The following is a 21515-nucleotide window of genomic DNA, read 5'->3' as shown; positions in this document are numbered from 1 at the left end:
GAGATATCTTCTTATGTCACTTGTGGGATTCTCTCCAATAGATGAAACCTTCATATTCAGTGGATGAGGAAGAATTCTTTGTTGGAGCAGGTATTGCCCAGAACTCTGTACAGAAAAATGACTAATAATAACAACAACAACAACAATGCCACAAATTCCCATAAACTGTGTATAATGAATGCGCTGATAATCACCTGGTAATAAACACATCAGTATCAGTCACAGATCATTGTGGAATTCAGCTCTTTGTGATCTCTGGCTCAAGCTTTAATATCCAATGGGCTTCCCTTATACAGTGGTACTTTGATTAACGAGAACAATCCGTTCTGGGACTGTGCTTGTTAATCAAGGTACTCGTTCAGCAGAGCAAGATTTCCCATAGGAAATCATTGCAATGCTGACGATCCGTTCCACAAATTCTAAAATGTCCCATCCTGGTCCCCTATTCTGTCATTCCACACATTCACAAAACACGTACAAACTCACACAAACAAACACACATGCACGCATGCACACATATTATATGCTCACCTTACCTTCCGTTCCATCGCCGGTCTGCTGGGACTTGCTGTTCTCTAGTACGGGGCCGGGTTGTGTATCGCGTTACCATAACGACGAGGCAGGAACTTCCCGGCCAGAGCGCTGACGTCAAAGGCAGAGCCGCTTGCCTCTGATTGGCCAGCGCTCTGCCTTTCATTAGCGGTGACAGGAAGTTCCTCCCTCGTCGCTATGGATGCAACTACACAGCGTGGACTGGAGCGCAGCGGCGAACTGCAGCACCCAGGAGGCCGGCGATGAAACGGAAGGTAAACATATTATGTTATATTATATGCTCATCTTACCTTCCGTTCCACCGCCGGCCTCCTGGGTCTTGTAGTTCGCCGCGAGGACGTCGCGATGTACCTGGGAACTACAAGAACCATGAGACCGGTGGTGGAACGGAAGGTAAGGTGAGCATAATACTGTATGTATGTGTGTGCGTGCGTGTGTGTTTGTGTGTGTTTGTGCGTGCTTGTATGTGTTTGTGTGGACTGCAAGTGCGGGTCAGAGTGCGGTGGATGGACGAAACCGGAAGTGTGTGCGGTGAGAATTTCGCTCGTACAGCAAAGCTTTCTCGTAAAGCGGGTTACAAATTTACAGAAAGCTTTGCTTGTTAAGCGAAATTCTCGTTAAGTGGGTTACTCATTAAGCGAGGTACCACTGTACATAGTGACTGCTCCAATCCCCTCCTCCTGGATCTCTCCCCAGCTCCATGCCTCTAATGGAAAAAGATGAGAGGGACCCCGGGTGCTACTCTGCGAAGAGCCGCGATAAACCAGACATTGACCCCTTCATAGCAAGAGGCCGAGGAGCCGCGTCCCGCCCAAGAGGTCGAGGAGCCGCGCCCCTCCCAAGAGGCCGAGGAGCCGCGCCCCGCCCAAGAGGCCGAGGAGCCGCGCCCCGCCCAAGAGGCCGAGGAGCCACGTGTTCTGCAATGCGGTACAACATAATATAACAGACAGACGTCACATGAAGCGAGATATATAAGAGGAGTCGTATTACAATTAATGAATTGCTTCATAGAAGAACACGAGACGTCAGAATTACTAAAGGGGGTAACACTAAATCCCGGCACGAGCTGCAGGTCCTGACCGCACTGGAGATTACCATTATGGCTAGATGGATATAGGAAGAAACAAAGAGGCTGGGGGACAGGCAGGACACATTGCACTCTCCCCTCCCCCTGCCCCCATAGACAGAGCGTTGCACTCTCTCCCCTCCCCCCATAGACAGAGCATTGCACTCTCCCCTCCCCCATAGACAGAGCATTGCACTCTCCCCTCCCCCATAGACAGAGCATTGCACTCTCTCCCCTCCCCCCATTGACAGAGCATTGCACTCTCTCCCCTCCCCCCATAGACAGAGCATTACACTCTCTCCCCTCCCCCCATAGACAGATCATTGCACTCTCTCCCCTCCCCCCATAGACAGAGCATTGCACTCTCTCCCCTCCCCCCATAGACAGAGCATTGCACTCTCTTCCCCCCCATAGACAGAGCATTGCACTCTCTTCCCCCCCATTGACAGAGCATTGCACTCTCTCCCCCCCATAGACAGAGCATTGCACTCTCTCCCCCACCCATAGACAGAGCATTGCACTCTCTCCCCCACCCCCCCATAGACAGAGCATTGCACTCTCCCCACCCCCATAGACAGAGCATTGCACTCTCTCCCCCCCATAGACAGAGCATTGAACTCACCCCCCCCCATAGACAGAGCATTGCACTCTCCCCACCCCCATAGACAGAGCATTGCACTCTCTCCCCCCCATAGACAGAGCATTGAACTCACCCCCCCCCATAGACAGAGCATTGCACTCTCCCCCCCATAGAGCATTGCGCTCACCCCCCCATAGACAAAGCATTGCACTCTCTCCCCCCATAGACAGAGCATTGCACTCTCTCCCGCCCCCATAGACAGAGCATTGCACTCTCTCCCGCCCCCATAGACAGAGCATTGCACTCACCCCCCCATAGACAGAGCATTGCACTCTCCCCCCCATAAACAGAGCATTGCACTCTCCCCCCCATAGACAGAGCATTGCACTCTCCCCCCATAGACAGAGCATTGCACTCTCCCACCCATAGACAGAGCATTGCACTCTCCCCCCCATAGACAGAGCATTGCACTCTCTCCCCCCCCATAGACAGAGCATTGCACTCTCCCACCCCCATAGACAGAGCATTGCACTATCCCCCCCATAGACAGAGCATCGCACTCTCTCCCCCCCCATAGACAGAGTATCGCACTCTCTCCCCCCCATAGACAGAGCATCGCACTCTCCCCCCCATAGACAGAGCATCGCACTCTCTCCCCCCCATAGACAGAGCATTGCACTCTCTCCCCCCCCATAGACAGAGCATCGCACTCTCTTCCCCCCCCCCCATAGACAGAGCATTGCACTCTCTCCCCCCCCATAGACAGAGCATCGCACTCTCTTTCCCCCCCCCATAGACAGAGCATCGCACTCTCTCCCCCCCATAGACAGAGCATCACACTCTCCCCCCCCATAGACAGAGCATTGCACTCTCTGCCCCCCATAGACAGAGCATTGCACTCTCTCCCCCCCCATAGACAGAGCATCGTACTCTCTCCCCCCCCATACAGAGCATCGTACTCTCTCCCCCCCCATAGACAGAGCATCGTACTCTCTCCCCCCCCATAGACAGAGCATTGCACTCTCTCCCCCCCCATAGACAGAGCATCGTACTCTCTCCCCCCCATAGACAGAGCATCGGACTCTCTCCCCCCCCATAGACAGAGCATTGCACTCTCTCCCCCCCATAGACAGAGCATCGCACTCTCCCCCCCCATAGACAGAGCATTGCACTCTCTCCCCCCCATAGACAGAGCATCGCACTCTCTCCCCCCCATAGACAGAGCATTGCACTCTCTCCCCCCCATAGACAGAGCATCGTACTCTCTCCCCCCCCATAGACAGAGCATCGCACTCTCTCCCCCCCCATAGACAGAGCATCGTACTCTCTCCCCCCCCATAGACAGAGCATCGTACTCTCTCCCCCCCCCATAGACAGAGCATCGTACTCTCTCCCCCCCCATAGACAGAGCATCGTACTCTCTCCCCCCCCATAGACAGAGCATCGTACTCTCTCCCCCCCATAGACAGAGCATCGCACTCCCCCCCCCATAGACAGAGCATTGCACTCTCTCCCCCCCATAGACAGAGCATTGCACTCTCTCCCCCCCATAGACAGAGCATCGCACTCTCTCCCCCCCCATAGACAGAGCATTGCACTCTCTCCCCCCCCATAGACAGAGCATTGTACTCTCTCCCCCCCATAGACAGAGCATCGCACTCCCCCCCCCATAGACAGAGCATTGCACTCTCTCCCCCCCCATAGACAGAGCATTGCACTCTCTCCCCCCCATAGACAGAGCATTGTACTCTCTCCCCCCCCATAGACAGAGCATCGTACTCTCTCCCCCCCATAGACAGAGCATCGTACTCTCTCCCCCCCCCATAGACAGAGCATCGTACTCTCTCCCCCCCATAGACAGAGCATCGTACTCTCTCCCCCCCCATAGACAGAGCATCGTACTCTCTCCCCCCCATAGACAGAGCATCGCACTCCCCCCCCCCATAGACAGAGCATTGCACTCTCTCCCCCCCATAGACAGAGCATTGCACTCTCTCCCCCCCATAGACAGAGCATCGCACTCTCTCCCCCCCCATAGACAGAGCATTGCACTCTCTCCCCCCCCATAGACAGAGCATTGTACTCTCTCCCCCCCATAGACAGAGCATCGCACTCCCCCCCCCCATAGACAGAGCATTGCACTCTCTCCCCCCCCCATAGACAGAGCATTGCTCTCTCTTTCCCCCCATAGACAGAGCATTGTACTCTCTCCCCCCCATAGACAGAGCATCGCACTCCCCCCCCCCATAGACAGAGCATTGCACTCTCTCCCCCCCATAGACAGAGCATTGCACTCTCTCCCCCCCATAGACAGAGCATCGTACTCTCTCCCCCCCCCATAGACAGAGCATCGTACTCTCTCCCCCCCCATAGACAGAGCATTGCACTCTCTCCCCCCCCATAGACAGAGCATCGTACTCTCTCCCCCCCATAGACAGAGCATCGCACTCTCTCCCCCCTCATAGACAGAGCATCACACTCTCTCCCCCCCATAGACAGAGCATCGCACTCTCTCCCCCCCATAGACAGAGCATCGCACTCTCTCCCCTCCTCCCACACGATGCTGAAGTTGGTTTCTTATTCGTCAGTTTCTTATTCGGCAATTTAGTATTTTCAGTTTTTTATGCATTTAACCACAAAAATAACACATCACAATAATACAATACAATGCACTGAGGTGCCCTAATATAAATACACTCAAACTCAGCTGCAAAAATTATAAAACTGGCAAAAAAAGTGGGCACCAAAGTATGTTAGTGAAAGGGTTAAATGGCTTTGGGCCACTGATCTAACACCACATTTACATACCTAGTGATGCCCCTAATCAAACGCAAGTGACTCCAGCCTGGCCCAAAGGGGTTCTGGGCATCAGAACTGGCATCAAAGTGGGCACACAGCCAATTTTCACAGATTTGAATAAGTAACTAGTGTTTTTGAGGGGTTAAATGGCTTTGGGCCACTGACCTCACACCACATTTACATACCTAGTGATGCCACACATCAAATTCAGATCACTCCAGCCTGGCCCAAACAGGTTCTGGGCATCAGAACTGGCATCAAAGTGGGCAAATGGTCAGTTTTCACAGATTTGAATAAGTAACTGGTGTTTTTGAGGGGTTAAATGGCTTTGGGCCACTGATCTCACACCACATTTACATACACATGAATTTGATGTGTGGCATCACTAACATATTTACACATTGCCCACTTTGATGCCCATTTTTTTGCCAGTTTTATAATTTTCGCAGCTGGTTTTGAGTGTATTTATATTAGGGCACCTCAGTGCATTGTATTTTATTATTGTGATGTGTTATTTTTGTTGATATATGCATAAAAAACTGAAAAAACTAAATTGCCGAATAAGAAACCAACTTCAGCATCGTCCCAGGGCTGGAAACAGCAACTGAGCACTGACTGCCGGCAACTACAGGCTCCTCCCACACAAGAGGCCGGTCACATGGGCGTGACGTCACAGAGGCCCCTCTGGCCACTGGGATCTAGCTGCTACCATAATCATATGGGGGTGTCACCACCAGACCCCGCTTCTATTAATAGACATTGTTTTTCTGTCTCTAAAGGTCGGGCTGAAAACACCAGGCTGCATTATGTACACGCCCCATCACATGACCAGTGACATCATACCTGTCAGGAGCCCGTACATTCTAGCACCTACTCTGCCGTTTTTTTTCTTTTTTCTTTGCTTCTTGCTCCCAGATCTACACTAAGGAGGCCCCGCCCCTTCCGGTGACGTATTTTCTCAACTCCATGCACTACACGTTATCGTGCGGCTCTGCAGGTGGGTGTTTCTCCATGTGTATGAGCACATATTGTATATAGGGGATATATGGAGATCAGGTATATAGGAGGCTGTGTGGGGGCTTATACTGTATATAGAGAGGCTGTGTGGGGGCTTATACTGTATATAGAGAGGCTGTGTGGGGGCTTATACTGTATATAGAGAGGCTGTGTGGGGGCTTATACTGTATATAGGGAGGCTGTGTGGGGGCTTATACTGTATATAGAGAGGCTGTGTGGGGGCTTATACTGTATATAGAGAGGCTGTGTGGGGGCTTATACTGTATATAGAGAGGCTGTGTGGGGGCTTATACTGTATATAGAGAGGCTGTGTGGGGGCTTATACTGTATATAGAGAGGCTGTGTGGGGGCTTATACTGTATATAGGGAGGCTGTGTGGGGGCTTATACTGTATATAGAGAGGCTGTGTGGGGGCTTATACTGTATATAGAGAGGCTGTGTGGGGGCTTATACTGTATATAGAGAGGCTGTGTGGGGGGTTATACTGTATATAGAGAGGCTGTGTGGGGGTTATACTGTATATAGAGAGGCTGTGTGGGGCTTATACTGTATATAGAGAGGCTGTGTGGGGGCTTATACTGTATAGAGAGGCTGTGTGGGGCTTATACTGTATATAGAGAGGCTGTGTGGGGGGTTATACTGTATATAGAGAGGCTGTGTGGGGGCTTATACTGTATAGAGAGGCTGTGTGGGGGCTTATACTGTATATAGAGAGGCTGTGTGGGGGGTTATACTGTATATAGAGAGGCTGTGTGGGGGTTATACTGTATATAGAGAGGCTGTGTGGGGGCTTATACTGTATATAGAGAGGCTGTGTGGGGGCTTATACTGTATATAGAGAGGCTGTGTGGGGGCTCATACTGTATATAGAGAGGCTGTGTGGGGGCTTATACTATATATAGAGAGGCTGTGTGGGGGCTTATACTGTATATAGGGAGGCTGTGTGGGGGCTTATACTGTATATAGAGAGGCTGTGTGGGGGCTTATACTGTATATAGCAGGCTGTGTGGGGGCTTATACTGTATATAGAGAGGCTGTGTGGGGGCTTATACTGTATATAGAGAGGCTGTGTGGGGCTTATACTGTATATAGAGATAGAGAGGCTGTGTGGGGCGTCATACTGTATATAGAGAGGCTGTGTGGGGGCTTATACTGTATATAGAGAGGCTGGTGCCACGCCACGCCCCGCCCCCTCACGCAATAGACGTTAGCTCTCGCCCCCCCCCCCCCCCCCCCCGCATTGCCCAAACTGACACGGTCACGGAGCCACGAATCCCAGGTGAGTACTGTACTCCCCCCCCTTTCCCCCCTCACCAACGGGAGCCCACATCAGCGTACGCCGCCGTATGCTGGTGTGGGCTCCCGTGCGAGCGGGGGACGTGTTGCGCTGGTAACCATGCTTGCATAGTTACCAGTAAATCAAGGTCCTGCAGCGGCGGGACTTCCACACGCACAAACATAACAGCACACACACACGCATCATCAGATCATCACTCACATCAGATCGCACTCACTCTCACAAACACCTCACACACACCTCACACACACATCGCATCCACACACTCACAGCATCCGGCGATATCGCTTGCTTCTCGGCCTCGATACTGTGCTGTGAGCTTCCAGGACCTGCCGGAGGATCACATGGCCAGAAGCATGTGATATCTCCCGGATGTTGTGACTGTGAGCGCGTATGTGCGATATCGTCAGTGTCTGTGTGTGTGAGTGTATGCGATCGGGTGTGTGTGAGTGTATGCGATCGGGTTTGTGTGAGTGGATGCGATCGGGTGTGTGTGAGTGGATGCGATCGGGTGTGTGAGTGTCGGCAGAGGAGCACGGCGTGCTGGAGGAGGCTGGGAGCAGAGAGGCTGATCATGGGGGAGGCTGGAAGGAGAGAGGCTGATGCTGGTGGAGGCTGATGCTTGGGGAGGCTGATGCTGGGGGAGACTGGGAGCGGAAGGCTGATGCTGAGGGAGGCTGGGAGGGGGAGGCTGGGAGGAAGGAGGCTGGGAGGAGAGAGGCTGATCCTGGGGAAGGCTGGGAAAGGGAGGCTGATGCTGAGGGAGGCTGGAAGGAGAGAGGCTGATGCTGGGGGAGGCTGGAAGGAGAGAGGCTGATGCTGGGGAAGGCTGATGCTGAGGGAGGCTGGGAGGGGAAAGCTGATGCTGGGGAAGGCTGGGAGGACGGAGGCTGGGAGGAGAGAGGCTGATCCTGGGGAAGGCTGGGAGAGGGAGGCTGATGCTGGAGGAGGCTGGAAGGAGAGAGGCTGATGCTGGCGGAGGCTGATGCTGGGGGAGGCTGGAAGGAGAGAGTCTGATGCTGGTGGAGGCTGATGCTTGGGGAGGCTGGGAGAGGGAGGCTGATGCTGAGGGAGGCTGGGAGGAGGGAGGCTGGGAGAGGTAGGCTGAGAGAAGAGAGGCTGATGCTGGGGGAGGCTGGTAGAGGGAGGCTGATGCTGGGGGAGGGTGGGAGTAGGGAGGCTGGGAGGAGAGAGGCTGATGCTGGGGAAGGCTGGGAGGAGAGAGGCTGATGCTGGGAGGAGAGAGGCTGATGCTGGGAGGAGAGAGGCTGATGCTGGGAGGAGAGAGGCTGATGCTGGGAGGAGAGAGGCTGATGCTGGGAGGAGAGAGGCTGATGCTGGGAGGAGAGAGGCTGATGCTGGGAGGAGAGAGGCTGATGCTGGGGGCAGAGAAGCTGATGCTGGGGGCAGAGAGGCTGATGCTGGTGCAGCATGGGGGATGGAGCACGATGGGGGGGTGCGCAGCATCGGGGATGGAGCATGATGGGGGGGTGCGCAGCATCGGGGATGGAGCACGATGGGGAGTTCACAGCATGGGGGATGGAGCACGTTTGGGAGTGCGCAGCATGGCGGATGGAGCACGTTTGGGAGTGCGCAGCATGGGAGATGGAGCACGATGGGGGGTGCGCAGCATAGGGGATGGAGCACGATAGGGAGTGCGCTGCATGGGGGATGGAGCACGATGGGGAGTGCGGAGTATGGCGGATGGAGCACGTTTGGGAGTGCGCAGCATGGCGGATGGAGCACGTTTGGGAGTGCGCAGCATGGGAGATGGAGCACGATGGGGGGTGCGCAGCATAAGGGATGGAGCACGATGGGGAGTGCGCTGCATGGGGGATGGAGCACGATGGGGAGTGCGCTGCATGGGGGATGGAGCACGTTTGGGAGTGCGCACCTCCCCCCAACACACACGCACGCACGCGCACTGCACAACACACCACACACCACACACACACACACACACACACACACACACTGGGAACCACAAACAACTGCCCTACACAGACACCCACACACACAGACAACGCTGCACACACACAACACCCAACACACAAACACCGCGGCACACACAAATATACGCACATACCGCACAACACACACATTGCACAAAACATACCTCCCCCCAAAACACACCACACACACACAAACCGCGCAACACACACACAACGCTACAGACACACAGCGCTCCACAAACAACACAACACACGCAACACACATACAACACCGCTCTCACCCCCCGTCACACCCAGACAACACCCAGAACATGTACAGCGCCCTACACAAACACTTGGTAACTACACACAACAACATTATATATATATAACAAAAATCATACATGAACTACACAATACGTAAATTCTAGAATACCCGATGCGTAGAATCGGGCCACCTTCTAGTACTGTATATAGAGAGGCTGTGTGGGGGCTTATACTGTATATAGAGAGGCTGTGTGGGGGCTTATACTGTATATAGAGAGGCTGTGTGGGGCTTATACTGTATATAGAGAGGCTGTGTGGGGGCTTATACTGTATATAGAGAGGCTGTGTGGGGGCTTATACTGTATATAGAGAGGCTGTGTGGGGGCTTATACTGTATATAGAGAGGCTGTGTGGGGGCTTATACTGTATATAGAGAGGCTGTGTGGGGGCTCATACTGTATATAGAGAGGCTGTGTGGGGGCTTATACTATATATAGAGAGGCTGTGTGGGGGCTCATACTATATATAGAGAGGCTGTGGGGGGGTTATACTGTATATAGAGAGGCTGTGGGGGGGTTATACTGTATATAGAGAGGCTGTGGGGGGGTTATACTGTATATAGAGAGGCTGTGGGGGGGTTATACTGTATATAGAGAGGCTGTGTGGGGGCTTATACTGTATATAGGGAGGCTGTGTGGGGGGCTTATACTATATATAGAGAGGCTGTGTGGGGGCTTATACTGTATATAGGGAGGCTGTGTGGGGGCTTATACTATATATAGAGAGGCTGTGGGGGGGTTATACTGTATATAGAGAGGCTGTGTGGGGGCTTATACTGTATATAGGGAGGCTGTGCGGGGGCTTATACTGTATATAGGGAGGCTGTGTGGGGGCTTATACTGTATATAGGGAGGCTGTGTGGGGGCTTATACTGTATATAGAGAGGCTGTGTGGGGGCTTATACTGTATATAGAGAGGCTGTGTGGGGGCTTATACTGTATATAGAGAGGCTGTGTGGGGGCTTATACTGTATATAGAGAGGCTGTGTGGGGGCTTATACTGTATATAGAGAGGCTGTGTGGGGGCTTATACTGTATATAGAGAGGCTGTGTGGGGGCTTATACTGTATATAGAGAGGCTGTGTGGGGGCTTATACTGTATATAGAGAGGCTGTGTGGGGGCTTATACTGTATATAGAGAGGCTGTGTGGGGGCTTATACTGTATATAGAGAGGCTGTGTGGGGGCTTATACTGTATATAGAGAGGCTGTGTGGGGGCTTATACTGTATATAGAGAGGCTGTGTGGGGGCTTATACTGTATATAGAGAGGCTGTGTGGGGGCTCATACTGTATATAGAGAGGCTGTGTGGGGGCTTATACTGTATATAGAGAGGCTGTGTGGGGGCTTATACTGTATATAGAGAGGCTGTGGGGGGGTTATACTGTATATAGAGAGGCTGTGTGGGGGCTTATACTGTATATAGGGAGGCTGTGTGGGGGCTTATACTGTATATAGAGAGGCTGTGTGGGGGCTTATACTGTATATAGAGAGGCTGTGGGGGGGTTATACTGTATATAGAGAGGCTGTGCGGGGGCTTATACTGTATATAGGGAGGCTGTGTGGGGGCTTATACTGTATATAGGGAGGCTGTGTGGGGGCTTATACTGTATATAGAGAGGCTGTGTGGGAGCTCATGCTGTATATAGAGAGGCTGTGTGGGGGCTCATGCTGTATATAGAGAGGCTGTGTGGGGGCTTATGCTGTATATAGAGAGGCTGTGTGGGGGCTCATGCTGTATATAGAGAGGCTGTGTGGGGGCTTATACTGTATATAGGAGGCTGTGTGGGGGCTCATATTGTATATAGAGAGGCTGTGTGGGGGCTTATACTGTATATAGAGAGGCTGTGTGGGGGGCTTATACTGTATATAGGGAGGCTGTGTGGGGGCTTATACTGTATATAGGGAGGCTGTGTGGGGGCTTATACTGTATATAGGGAGGCTGTGTGGGGCTTATACTGTATATAGGGAGGCTGTGTGGGGCTTATACTGTATATAGGGAGGCTGTGTGGGGCTTATACTGTATATAGGGAGGCTGTGTGGGGCTTACACTGTATATAGGGAGGCTGTGTGGGGGCTTATACTGTATATAGGGAGGCTGTGTGGAGGCTTATACTGTATATAGAGAGGCTGTGTGGGGGATTATACTGTATATAGGGAGGCTGTGTGGGGGATTATACTGTATATAGGGAGGCTGTGTGGGGGCTTATACCGTATATAGGGAGGCTGTGTGGGGGCTTATACCGTATATAGGGAGGCTGTGGGGGGGGCTTATACTGTATATAGGGAGGCTGTGGGGGGGCTTATACTGTATATAGGGAGGCTGTGGGGGGGCTTATACTGTATATAGGGAGGCTGTGGGGGGGCTTATACCGTATATAGGGAAAAAAACAAAAAGCCAGCACCAAATGTGCACTTCAGCACTAAACATTCCAAACTGTACTTATTATAAAAATTTTGAGATTTTTGGCAAAAAATTGCAATTTCTTGAGCTGCCTCGCCACGTCACGGCAAATCTCATTTGAGGCAGTCCTACACTAAAATATTATACACCAATTTGGGATGTATTCCATCTGTCTAGATTTTGGCGGTTGGTGACTGTTCACATTGAGTCATCAGGCTTTGTCCACAGGCTATTTACTTCATGCAGCATTTGCTCGGACCTGTCCCGCCCACAGCCATGACTCAGTCATGGGTACGGGATTGAAATAGACCAGGTGAGTGCTGCTAAGAGCAGTTCTACTATTCATATGTGAGGCCGTATGGCACATTTTATAAAAATATTTTAGTGTAGGACTGCCTCAAATGAGATTTGCCGTGACGTGGCGAGGCAGCTCAAGAAATTGCAATTTTTTGCCAAAAATCTCAAAATTTTCATAAGTACAGTTTGGAATTTTAGTGCTGAAGTGCACATTTAGTGCTAGCTTTTTGTTTTTCCGTATATAGGGAGGCTGTGTGGGGGCTTATACCGTATATAGAGAGGCTGTGTGGGGGCCTATACCGTATATAGGGAGGCTGTGTGGGGGCTTATACCGTATATAGAGAGGCTGTGTGGGGGCTTATACCGTATATAGAGAGGCTGTGTGGGGGCTTATACCGTATATAGAGAGGCTGTGTGGGGGCTTATACCGTATATAGAGAGGCTGTGTGGGGGCTTATACCGTATATAGAGAGGCTGTGTGGGGGCTTATACCGTATGTAGAGAGGCTGTGTGGGGGCTTATACCGTATATAGAGAGGCTGTGTGGGGGCTTATACCGTATATAGAGAGGCTGTGTGGGGGCTTATACCGTATATAGAGAGGCTGTGTGGGGGCTTATACCGTATATAGAGAGGCTGTGTGGGGGCTTATACCGTATATAGAGAGGCTGTGTGGGGGCTTATACCGTATATAGAGAGGCTGTGTGGGGGCTTATACCGTATATAGAGAGGCCGTGTGGGGGCTTATACCGTATATAGAGAGGCCGTGTGGGGGCTTATACCGTATATAGAGAGGCCGTGTGGGGGCTTATACCGTATATAGAGAGGCCGTGTGGGGGCTTATACCGTATATAGAGAGGCCGTGTGGGGGCTTATACCGTATATAGAGAGGCCGTGTGGGGGCTTATACCGTATATAGAGAAGCCGTATGGGGGCTTATACCGTATATAGAGAAGCCGTATGGGGGCTTATACCGTATATAGAGAGGCCGTGTGGGGGCTTATACCGTATATAGAGAGGCCGTGTGGGGGCTTATGCCTTATATAGAGAGGCCGTGTGGGGGCTTATGCCTTATATAGAGAGGCCGTGTGGGGGCTTATACTGTATATAGAGAGGCCGTGTGGGGGCTTATACTGTATGTAGAGAAGCTGTGCGGGGGCTTATACTGTATATAGGGAGGCTGTGCGGAGGCTTATACTGTATATAGAGAGGCTGTGCGGGGGCTTATACTGTATGTAGGGAGGCTGTGCGGGGGCTTATACTGTATATAGGGAGGCTGTGCGGGGGCTTATACTGTATATAGGGAGGCTGTGTGGGGGGCTTATACTGTATATAGAGAGGCTGTGTGGGGGCTTATACTGTATATAGAGAGGCTGTGTGGGGGCTTATACTGTATATAGAGAGGCTGTGTGGGGGCTTATACTGTATATAGGAGGCTATGCGGGGGCTTACATTGTAAGCCTCCACACATAGGAGGCTGTGGGGGGTGGGCTCATGCTGTATATAGGGGTCTGTGTGTGGGCAGACGGTATATAGGGAGCTACAGTGACTTGCAAAAGTATTCACCCCCCCTTGGTATTTTTCATGGTTTGCCACCTCACAACCTGGAATTTCCCTGTTTTTGAGGGTTTCCAAAAATAACTGAAAATTTTTGTTTGCATAACTATTCACCCCCCTAAAGTCAGTACTTTGTGGAGCCTCCTTTTGTCGTAATTACAGTTTTAAGTGTCTTTGGATGTCTTTCTGAGCTTTCCACGTTTTGCCTTTGGGATTTTTGCCGTTTCCTCAAGGTAAAACTGCTCCAAGCTCCTTCTCATTAGATGTTTCCTCTGGTGATCAGGGATCTTCATGTCTGACCACAGATTCTCAATGGGATTAAGGTTTCGGCTGTGACTCGTCCGCTCCAATACATATACACATTTCCCCTTACACCCTCCAGTGTGGCTTTAGCTGTAACTTTGGATCATTGTCTTGTTGGAAGATGAACCTCCGTCCCAGTCTCAAATCAATGACAGACAGAAACAGGTTTTGCTCAAGAATATCCCTGTATTTTGCACCATCCATCTTCCCCTGGACTTGGACCATTTTCCTTGTCCCTGATGCTGAAAAACATCCCCACAGCATGATGCTACCACCATAATGTTTCACTGTGGGGATGGTGTTCTTAGGGTGATGAGCTGTGTTGGTTTGGTGCGAGACATAGCAATTACCTTGGTGGACAAAAAGCTCAATTTTGGTCTCATCTGACCCCAGCACCTTCCTCCATACATTTGGGGAGTCTCCCATGTCTTTTGGCAAACTGAAAAACAAGCCTTCCAATTTTTGACTATAAGTAAAGACTTTTTCTAGCCACTCTTCGATAACAGCCAGCTCTATAGAGTGTACGGCTTATTGTGGTCATTTAGACAGATACTCCAGTCTCTGCTTGGGAACACTGTAGCTTCTGCAGGGTTACCTTTGGTCTCGTTGCTGCATCTCTGATTAATGCCCTCCTTGTCTGGGCTGAGAGATTTGGTGGGCGGCCTCTCTTAGCAGATTTGTTGTTGTACCATTTTTTTTTTTCCATTTGATAATAAGAACCTAACCCTGACTTGTACTTCTCACCACTTTGTCGCTGACTTGATTGGAGATCTCCTTGGTCTTCATGATCTTGTTTTGAGATCTCCTTGGTGTTCGTGGTGTTGTTTTGAGATCTCCTTGGTGTTCGTGGTGTTGTTTGGAGATCTCCTTGGTGTTCTTGGTGTTGTTTGGAGATCTCCTTGGTCTTCGTGGTGTTGTTTGGAGATCTCCTTGGTCTTCGTGGTGGTGTTTGGAGATCTCCTTGGTCTTTGTGGTGTTGTTTGGAGATCTCCTTGGTCTTCTTGGTCTTCATGGTGTTGTTTGGAGATCTCCTTGGTCTTCGTGGTGTTGTTTGAAGATTCCCTTGGTCTTCGTGGTGTTGTTTGGAGAGCTCCTTGGTCTTTGTGGTGTTGTTCGGAGAGCTCCTTGGTCTTCGTGGTGGTGTTCGGAGAGCTCCTTGGTCTTCGTGGTGTTGTTTGGAGATCTCCTTGGTCTTCGTGGTGTTGTTTGGAGAGCTCCTTGGTCTTCGTGGTGGTGTTCAGAGAGCTCCTTGGTCTTCGTGGTGGTGTTCGGAGAGCTCCTTGGTCTTCGTGGTGGTGTTCAGAGAGCTCCTTGGTCTTCGTGGTGGTGTTCGGAGAGCTCCTTGGTCTTCGTGGTGGTGTTCAGAGAGCTCCTTGGTCTTCGTGGTGGTGTTCAGAGAGCTCCTTGGTCTTCGTGGTGGTGTTCGGAGAGCTCCTTGGTCTTCGTGGTGGTGTTCGGAGAGCTCCTTGGTCTTCGTGGTGGTGTTCAGAGAGCTCCTTGGTCTTCGTGGTGGTGTTCAGAGAGCTCCTTGGTCTTCGTGGTGGTGTTCGGAGAGCTCCTTGGTCTTCGTGGTGGTGTTCGGAGAGCTCCTTGGTCTTGGTTCACTTTTCCAACTTAGACTGTTTAGTGCTGATGCATCACACACACATCAGATCAGATTACAAAAATATTCAAACACAGGTTGTAGTAAAAGAATAGGTAAAAAACCAAGGGGGTGAATACATTTGCAAGACACTAAATGTGAGGGATTATGTGGAGGTTCTTATGGTATTGAGGGGGATGTCTATATACTTAATTATGCTCAATATTAAATTATACAATTAAGATGTGAATATTAATATTGAGCAGAATTAATTTCCGCCTATTGGTTTGACCTCGACACCCATCACGGTCTCTCATGTGGCCCCTTAATAAAATGAATTGCCCACCCCTGCTATACACATTAGATACCTGTCGGCTGAATCATCATTGGGCTGACGGTTTCTCCCCCGACTCCCCCATACACCAACACTCCAGCTTTCCTGTTTTCTCTGAGAGAGAGGCCTCCAGACTCCTGGAGCGGAGGATTATCTCCAGGAAGAAGAAACGGATCAGTCTCTGAAACTCAGCATGCCGGATCCTTCTCTGCCCTGACGTCATCTGTTGGGAGGCTCCATATATATTATACAGCGACCGATCCCCTCTACAATCTGAAGCCGCCGCTGACTTTAGTCTGATGTGCTTGGGGCCTAAGGCCCTGTGCGCACACTGCGTTTTTACCTCCGTTTTTTGTGCGTTTTTGCTGCAGAAAGTTCTTGAGAAATTTTTGTAACCTTTCTGCAGACATTCCCCAGCAAAACCTATGGGAAAAAAATTTAGCTGTGCACACAGTTTTTTTCTCAAGAAAATTCTTTCAGTAGATTTTCTTAAGAAAAAGAATTAACCTGTCACTACTTTTCTGCAGCTAACTGCGTTATTCACTTCATTGACTGTAATGTAATCATGAAATTACGCAGGGAATAACGCAGGTAGCAAATTATGTGCGTTTCATTGCGTTTCCTGCGTTATTCCCGCGCTATTTTGCGTTTTTCGGGACATAGGGTAAGAACGCACTTTGCTTTTTACCTGCTTTTTCAACTGCAGCGTTTAATGCCAAAATGGATGTGTTCTGCTTTTCAAGCAAAGTCTATGGGAATTTGGTTTTCTAAACCGCACTATGCAGTTCAAACTGCAGCCTTTTTGTGTCAGAACGTTGGTCAAAAACTCAGCTTTGCAGTGCAAAACCCAAATGGCAAAAACAATTGACATGTCAACAATTGACATAAAAAACGAGAAAAAAAAACTTTGGCTCCGCCATATTTTTACCGTCCAGCCTAGGTAAACACACAGCGGCGGCCCGGTATTCTCAGGCTGGGGAGGGCAAGGGCCAGGGATAATGCCCATGCAGCCGAGAATATCAGCCCGCCGCTGCCCCGAGAATGTTGCATCTATTATGTGAATGCCCCGGCGTGTTACCGGCTCTTCTCAGATTGCCGTGATGCGGTGGCAATCAGGGTAATAACGAGTTAATGGCAGCGCATTGCTGCCACTAAGTCCTAGCTTAATCATGGCAGCGTCTATGAGACAGCTTCCATGATTAACCCGTAAATAAAGTGAATAACCACACACCAAAAAATCCTTTATTTTAAATAAAATAACAAATAAGCTCCCTGTTTCACCACTTTATTACCCCCCCAACACACATCTCCGACGTAATCCACCGAGGTCCCATGATGCTTGCATCCAGCCGCGTCTGACACATACTCAATGCAGCCTTGTTCAGTGTGCGATGCTGCAGGGGTAACTACAGGTCATTTCTCACGGTCGGTAATGTGAACACTGTAGTGTGTCCTCACAGGGACTCTATCGATTGATTGATTGATCTGTCCTCTATCTATTGATTATCTTTCTATCCATCTTTCTATCTATACATTATCTATCTATTCATCTATCCATCTTTATATCTATCCATCTATCTATTATCTATATTATTTATTGCCTTTAAAGCATTAAAAAACGCAGGGACCAACCTGCAAAAAACCGCACCAAAACGCGGTAAAAATGCACACGTTTTTCGGTGCGTTATTGGTGCGTTTTTTTAACGCAGGTGTGCTAATCCTTCACTCTCAAGAAATTTCTTAAGAAATTTTTTAAGAAAAATCCTTTTTCTAGTATTCACATAGCCTAAGAGACTCTTGGACGCCGCCTCTGGCAGAAATTAAAGGGAACCAATCATAAGTATTTTCTTATATAACCTAAAGCCTAAACCTTTAGTGGTCAGCTCGGATATTTAGGTTTTGAAATCCAAGAAAGTAAAGTTTTATAAAATCAGTAGCTTCTTGAGTGACAGCAGCTGAGGATCAGATAATAGCTGGGGGGGATATGCATAGTTATTGCCCTTCCCCTGTTAGAATTAGCATAAGTATAATACACTCAACCTAGCAGGACCTGTATGAGGTCATACCCATGTGACCAGAAGGGGCAGGGCCTCCGCCAACAAAGCTGATAGAGGAAGCAGCATTTTTCTATCAACTTTGTTGGCTGAGGCCCCGCCCCTTCTGGTCAAATGGGTATGACCTCACACAGGTCCTGCTAGGTCGACTGTATCAGAATTAGCATAAGTATAACAGTGGAAAGGGATAAATATGCATATCCCCCCCCAGATATCTGATCCTCAGCTGCTGTCACTCAAGAAGCTGCCAATTTTATAAAACTTTACTTTCTTGGATTTCAAAACCTAAATATCCAAGCTGACCACAGCAGGTATGTATAGAATCAGCCTGATAGTGTAAGTATAGCACTGGCTTTAGGTTATATACGAAAATCCTGGTGATTTTTTTTTTCCCTTTAATAGACTTTGTACTTTGCAGACACAAAAAACATTATTATGCATCTAGCTTTCATAGCAACCAAGCAGACCCCACTATCAAAAATGATTGAGGAAGAGGGGCAATGAGAACCTGCTTAATTTTCTGGCCTTTTCCATGTAATATATGGAAGCCTAAAGGCCCTGTCTCACACACACAGATAAATCTTTGGCAGATCTGTGGTTGCAGTGAAATCATGGACATATTGTTCCATTTGTACACAGCCACAAACCTGGCACTGATTGTCCACAATTTCACTGCAACCACAGATTTGCCGCAGATTTATCTGTGTGTGTGACAGGGCCTTAAGGGGAAAATGGCCCCCCATAAAACAAAACATGGGTTACAAAAAAAAATATTGCAAAACTAAATCCCCGTCCATGTAGACATTTTCATCTCCATTTAGTGTTGGTGATGGAGTCAGTGACGGACTCCGGCCAAATCTGTTTATAGAGACGCAGTAGAGGATGAAGATGTCGTCCTCATCATGGAGTCGTTATTTCTCCTCACGTGTAATGAATTTCTCCTGCAGTTTTGCTGATGCCGATTCCAGTGTCGGTAAATGAGATGAGAATTAGTGATATGGAAGATGAGTCTCTGAGAAACGTATTCAGCTGCCGACTCCGAGGAGGAAACTGCTTGTTGTGTGTGTGGCCTAAATATATAGGATTTATTAGTAGAAAAAACTGACTACTGTAAAATACTAACAATAGTAAAGGCCGCTTTACACGCAACGACATCGCTAACGAGATGTCGTTAGGGTCACGGAATTCGTAACGCACATCCGGCCTCGTTAGCGACGTCGTTGCGTGTGACACGTACGAGCGACCGCTAACGATGCAAAATACTCACCTAATGATCGTTGACACGTCGTTCCTTTCCCAAATATCGCTGCTGCTTTTGGATGCAGGTTGTTCATCGTTCCTGAGGCAGCACACATCGCTACGTGTGACACCCCAGTAACGACGAACAACAGCGTACCTGTGTCCTCCGGCAACGAGGTGGGCGTGACTTTCCTGCTGCTGGACGCCTGCCGTGTGATGTCGCTGTGACGCCACACGAACCTCCCCCTTAGAAAAGACGCTGTTCGCCGGCCACAGCGACGTTGCTAGGAAGGTAAGTCCGTGTGACCGGTACTAGCGATTTTGTACGCCACGGGCAACGAATTTGCCCGTGACGCACAAACGACGGGGGGCGGGTGCGATCGGCAGGGACATCGCTAACGATGTTGCTGCATGTAATGTGGCCTTAACACATAACGATCCCCCATTACTCCTGTGCCCCCACTGCTTGGGTCCCCGCCAGTCTCTGGATTTCCTGTCAGTTTAGTCAGTGATAACAAATGTGATCTCTGCAGTCAATCAGTGGCAGAAGCATTGACCAAAATATCCCGTGATTGGAAGCGAAGGAGACGTCTTAGTCAGCAATTCAATTTATGTTCTAGTCCATACGAGACAAGAGCGAACAACCTCTACACGTTCTGTCTCCTCATATGTTTCCCCTTATTATCTCCAGTAATTGTATTATTATAGTGGATTCTTTATGATGTTACATCGTCATCTTGTCCCCATTCAGGTCCCTACAATATCGGATCCTCTCAGTGGAGATCTTCTATAGAAGAGAATTCTCCTGATTGCCCCGTGAAGGATGGATATGGACAGGGACAAGATGGTGGAGAGGATATTACACCTCACCCTAGAGATCCTCTTCCGGCTTACTGGAGAGGTGAGAGATTCTGATGACGTCACATTACATCATTCTTATCTATGGGAATAACAGATGGACAGAACTGGAGAGGTGAGGACTCTGGAAATGTCTGGAGTGAGATTTATTACTGTGTCTCTCCATAACCAGGATTACACAGTAGTGAAGAAGACCTCTAGTGAGCGCTGTCAGGCCCCTGTGTCTGAGGGATGGGGAAGACCCCTGAGCCCAATCACGGGGCCTCCACCTCACCCCCCGATACATGAGGACATCAATGACCAGAAGATCCTAGAACTCACCTACAAGATGATTGAGCTGCTGACTGGAGAGGTGACACTGCTGGGAATGCTGGGACATTATACAGTAACGCTATGAAGGGATCGGGGGTGACGGTATCATTGTATGTGTCAGGTTCCTATAAGGTGTCAGGACGTCACCGTCTATTTCTCCATGGAGGAGTGGGAGTATTTAAAAGGACACAAAGATCTGTACAAGGACATCATGATGGAGGTTCCCCAGCCCCTCACATCACTAGGTAATAGACAGGACTAAATACACACGGCCTATAATTATCTGTATGTAAGGAATGAATTCAGTCCCTGTATGTGTCTCCTCCAGCTCTATCCAGTAAGAGGACAACACCAGAGAGATGTCCCCGTCCTCTTCTCCCACAGGACTGTAAACAAGAAGATCCCGATGTTCCTCAGGATCATCAGGTAGATGGAGAGAGGGGGCCATGAAATCTCCCTATGATGTGTAGACGGCTGTGAAGGTCTTGTGCTCAGTCTTGTTTTATCCTCCAGTATTATATGTGTTATACTTGTGTAATGAGAGCGGTGGAGATGGCAGAATTAGAGATGATCATAGATGTGACTTCTCCATCTGTCTGTGACTTTTACAATATTTCTTTTAGGGTCAAGATCTGCCCCATATTAATACTACAGAGACATATGTGAGGGGTGATGAGCGGAGTAAAGAGGAGATTCCTACAGATAACCGCCCAGGTGAGTAGTGACCACTAAATGCAGAGAAGTTACAGCTTCTTCTCAGTCACCGACTGTGGCTGCTTTACAAGGGTTGTAAGGCCGCTTTACACTCTACGATATCGCTAAAGTGATGACGTTTGGGTCACGGAATTTGTGACGCACATCCGGCCGCTTTAGAGATGTCGTTGTGTGTGACACATGAGCGATTTTACATCGTCGCAAAAACATTCAAAATCGCTCTTCGGTGACATCACCCCCTATTCCCAATATCGCTGCTGGTGCGTGTACGATGTTGTTCGTCGTTCCTGCGGCAG

At 49.7% G+C, this 21515-nt stretch overlaps 1 protein-coding gene across 1 annotated transcript in view; it reads left to right on the top strand.

Annotated features, from left to right (window-relative positions):
- LOC142259056 (uncharacterized) overlaps positions 1-21515 on the top strand; it is a 223566-nt gene that overhangs the window by 66961 nt on the left and 135090 nt on the right. The window contains 5 exon segments of the mRNA XM_075331583.1: positions 20174-20236; positions 20366-20545; positions 20627-20750; positions 20834-20931; positions 21129-21219. Of these exon segments, the coding sequence (XP_075187698.1) occupies positions 20174-20236; positions 20366-20545; positions 20627-20750; positions 20834-20931; positions 21129-21219 (556 nt within the window).

Source organism: Anomaloglossus baeobatrachus, assembly GCF_048569485.1.
Source record: "Anomaloglossus baeobatrachus isolate aAnoBae1 chromosome 5 unlocalized genomic scaffold, aAnoBae1.hap1 SUPER_5_unloc_23, whole genome shotgun sequence".
Classification (NCBI taxonomy): Eukaryota; Metazoa; Chordata; class Amphibia; order Anura; family Aromobatidae; genus Anomaloglossus; species Anomaloglossus baeobatrachus.
The sequence above is the reverse complement of the archived record's forward strand: the minus strand, read 5'-3'. Positions and strand labels throughout refer to the sequence as shown.